Below are 3,063 nucleotides of genomic sequence, written 5' to 3' on the forward strand. Positions count from 1 at the left end.
GAACTTCTGTGATTGTAGAGGCCTTGGGGATTGCTCTGAGGTCCCCTTTCCTGAGCAGTGAGCCCCCGGAAGCATGGGGTACACCCCTGTGGTGTAGAGAGAGATGACCCCCTTCCCCCGCATTCTCTTGACCATTTGAGAGCAGACAAGAACTCAGGCTCTTGGGTATGGGACAGGGTCTGCCCTGGACACAGGGATGCTGGCTGATGGCTAGATGCCTTTTATCTCCAGCTTCTTTCTCTGCCGGGGCCTAGAAGGCATGAGCCATCTAGACAAAGCTGGCCTGATGGAGGATGGGCAGGTCACCCACCCACTGTGCTGGCCGGGGCTCTAGCTTACCTGAACGTCATAGAGGAACTGGAAACGACTTCTTTTATTCGCAGCATCTCTCACAGCCCGGGCCAAGTCCACTGACCCCTTTCCCCCCGCCGACCAGTGGTAGCAGGGGACCGCATCAAAGGCGCCGGCCCGCTTGGCCAGCTCGCACACCAAGTCAATCTCGGCACGGGTGTCGGTTCTGGTGATGAAAACAGTTGTGGTTTTGCATCTGCATTCACTTAGCTATGTTTTTAAAGCAAGACCAACCGTTTAAACAGAACTTCGCCTCCTAACGCTGAATATAATTTCAGACATCAGAAGTGGTCACATTTTGTTTAAATAAAATCAGGCTTAAAGAGCAATGTGGAGGAGGAATCCTCCAACCCCATGCAAATATTTTAAGTAGTTAAGGTTTTTTTTTTAAATCGAGAAAATTCCATACCATCACCCTTTGATCATTCCCAGTCTTTTAGACAGAAATACGGAGTGGAATTGAAAAGAAATGCAAAGGGAACAGTAATTCCCTAGATAAATTTCACTTCCCTCATAACATTTTGAGAACACATTTGCTAAAATGAAACCAAATCCAGCCAATAGAAAGAGCTGAGTCTTCTGGGTACTTGTAATGAGCATCTACCCTCAGGACATAGTGCAGTTCGCAGGTGACTAGGACACCACGTAAAGCCGCAGGCTTCACTCACTTGAAGACGTTCAGCGCCACCACAACTGGAACACCAAAGAGCTGTGCGATCTGAATTTGCTTCTGCAGGTTACAGCAGCCATCGGCCACCAGCTGAATGTTCTAGAAGGAAACCAGACCCTAATTGGTGCCTCCCATCAAATCTGCCAAACAACTGACCTTGTGACTCTGGCGTGTTTTTAGAGATTTCCTAACATTTTCAAAGAGGGACAGCTCAAGAAACGTTTTCAAGAAAGATGGCTGTAAGAAAAGTGGAGGTGGGTCATCTTCAAAACAATTACTAAGACTCTTCTGGGTCCAGGGATATATTTGAGTGTCAAGCCTGGACACTCAGAGGGGAGGACTCACTGTCAGGACAGAAGCCAGCTCTCCAGCAGCCTGGTAAGCTAACGGCACAAGAGCCTGGGAAGGTGAAAAGACCCTGTCCAGCTACTCCTGGCTTAAATCCCTGGCACCACCTGTAGGAGCTAACAGGTACTGCTACTAGTAAGTCACTACGTAAACAGCTGAGTTTCCAAGTCCTAATGCCTATCTAAGTGCCTGTCTTCCTCAAATCAGGTTTTGTTTTTTTCCTACCCCAACTACAAGACACAGAAGCTGGACACAGTGGTATAATTCTAGAACTAGGGAGGCTGAAGGTTAGAGAAAATTAATTGAATGACTTTTTACTCCCTTACCCCACCCATAAGCACAAGGCCACAGACACAGGGCAAAACCACTGATGGTCCACTGGAATCGAAAGACGGATATTGCAACAACTCATCACCTAAGTAGCTGAGCAGTTCCTCTTACCTCCTCTGTATATTCTTTCTTTAGAGGGACACCAGCAGTGACCTGAAATGAGAAGAAACAGAAATGAAGAACAGTCCCACAGAAATACTTTCTTTAATCGAACAGAGTTCACACATCAGTCACCCCTGGAGAAGTGATGCTACCCTGAAATTTGCAGTTGGTAGTGGTGGGGTCTTATGGGAAGCTTTTGGAAAAACAAAAACTAAAACAAAACACTGCTGCCTGGGCTTCCAACACCCAGCAAAATCAGGATGTCTGCGGGCGATTCTAATTTAAGCCAGTGTTGAGACCTTTCTTAGCATTGCCATTATCTTAACACAACCTGGAACTGAGAACACACAACCCCTGGCACTGAGCGGCCATGCGTGTGTCCACGCTAAACTTTTTTTTTTTGGGGGGCGGGGGTCAGTCATGGGGCCTGAACTCTGGGCCTGGGCGCTGTCCCTCAGCTCTTCAGCTCAAGGCGAGGGCTCTACCGCTTGAGCCACAATGCCACTTCGAGTTTTGTAGTGGTTTATTGGAGATAAGAGTCTCATGGACTCTAGCTAGCCCGGGCTAGCTTTGAACTGTGATCCTCAGATCTCAGCCTCCTGAGTAGCTAGGATTACAGGCGTGAGCCACAGGTGCCTGGCTCCATGCTAAACTTTTATCCAGGTTTTGGTTACTAGGGAGGAGGAGGCATGGGACTCACACTCGGCCCCCCTCCGTGCATCTTCAGCGCCCTCACGGTGGCCACCAGCACCACCACATTGGGTACCAGGCCAGAAGCACGGCATTTGATGTTGAAGAATTTTTCCATTCCAATATCCGCTCCAAAGCCAGCTTCGGTCACTGTGTGGAAGTAAGTTGGAAACGTACTGTTAATTCCTTAAAACAACAGATTTTGGCACTCAGTAATCACTGAAAGACTGTGAGACTCTTATCTCCAATAAAACACTCAGAAAACTGGAAGTGGTGCTGTGGCTCAAGTGGTAGAGTGCTAGCCTTGAGCTGAAGAGCTAAGGGGCAGTGCCCAGGCCCAGAGTTCAAGTCCCACGACTGACAAAAAGGAAAAAAAAATTTAAAAAGTTCACATGGAGGGCACTGGTGGCTCACGCCTGTAATCCTAGCTACTCAGGAAGCTGAGATCTGAGGACTGCGGTTCAAAGCCAGCCCGGGCAGGAAAGTCCGTGAGACTCTTATCTCCAATAAACCACCAGAAAAACCAAAGTGGTGCTGTGGCTTAAGTGGTAGGGTGCTAGCCTTGAGCTGAA

General features: G+C 48.4%; 1 protein-coding gene across 1 annotated transcript; it reads right to left on the reverse strand.

Annotated features, from left to right (window-relative positions):
* Positions 1 to 339: 339 nt before the first annotated feature.
* Positions 340 to 2,636, reverse strand: LOC106002377 (monofunctional C1-tetrahydrofolate synthase, mitochondrial-like; the record flags this gene model as incomplete). The annotated part of the gene is made up of 4 exons (XM_013037265.1): positions 2,502 to 2,636; positions 1,811 to 1,852; positions 1,020 to 1,120; positions 340 to 517 (listed from the first exon to the last, which is right to left on the reverse strand). Coding segments are annotated over exons 1-4 (429 nt in total), but the record flags the coding sequence as incomplete, so codon positions are not given.
* Positions 2,637 to 3,063: the final 427 nt, after the last annotated feature.

The sequence above is a fragment of the Dipodomys ordii genome, unplaced genomic scaffold, assembly GCF_000151885.1.
Source record: "Dipodomys ordii isolate 6190 unplaced genomic scaffold, Dord_2.0 Scaffold9040, whole genome shotgun sequence".
In the NCBI taxonomy this organism is placed as follows: domain Eukaryota; kingdom Metazoa; phylum Chordata; class Mammalia; order Rodentia; family Heteromyidae; genus Dipodomys; species Dipodomys ordii.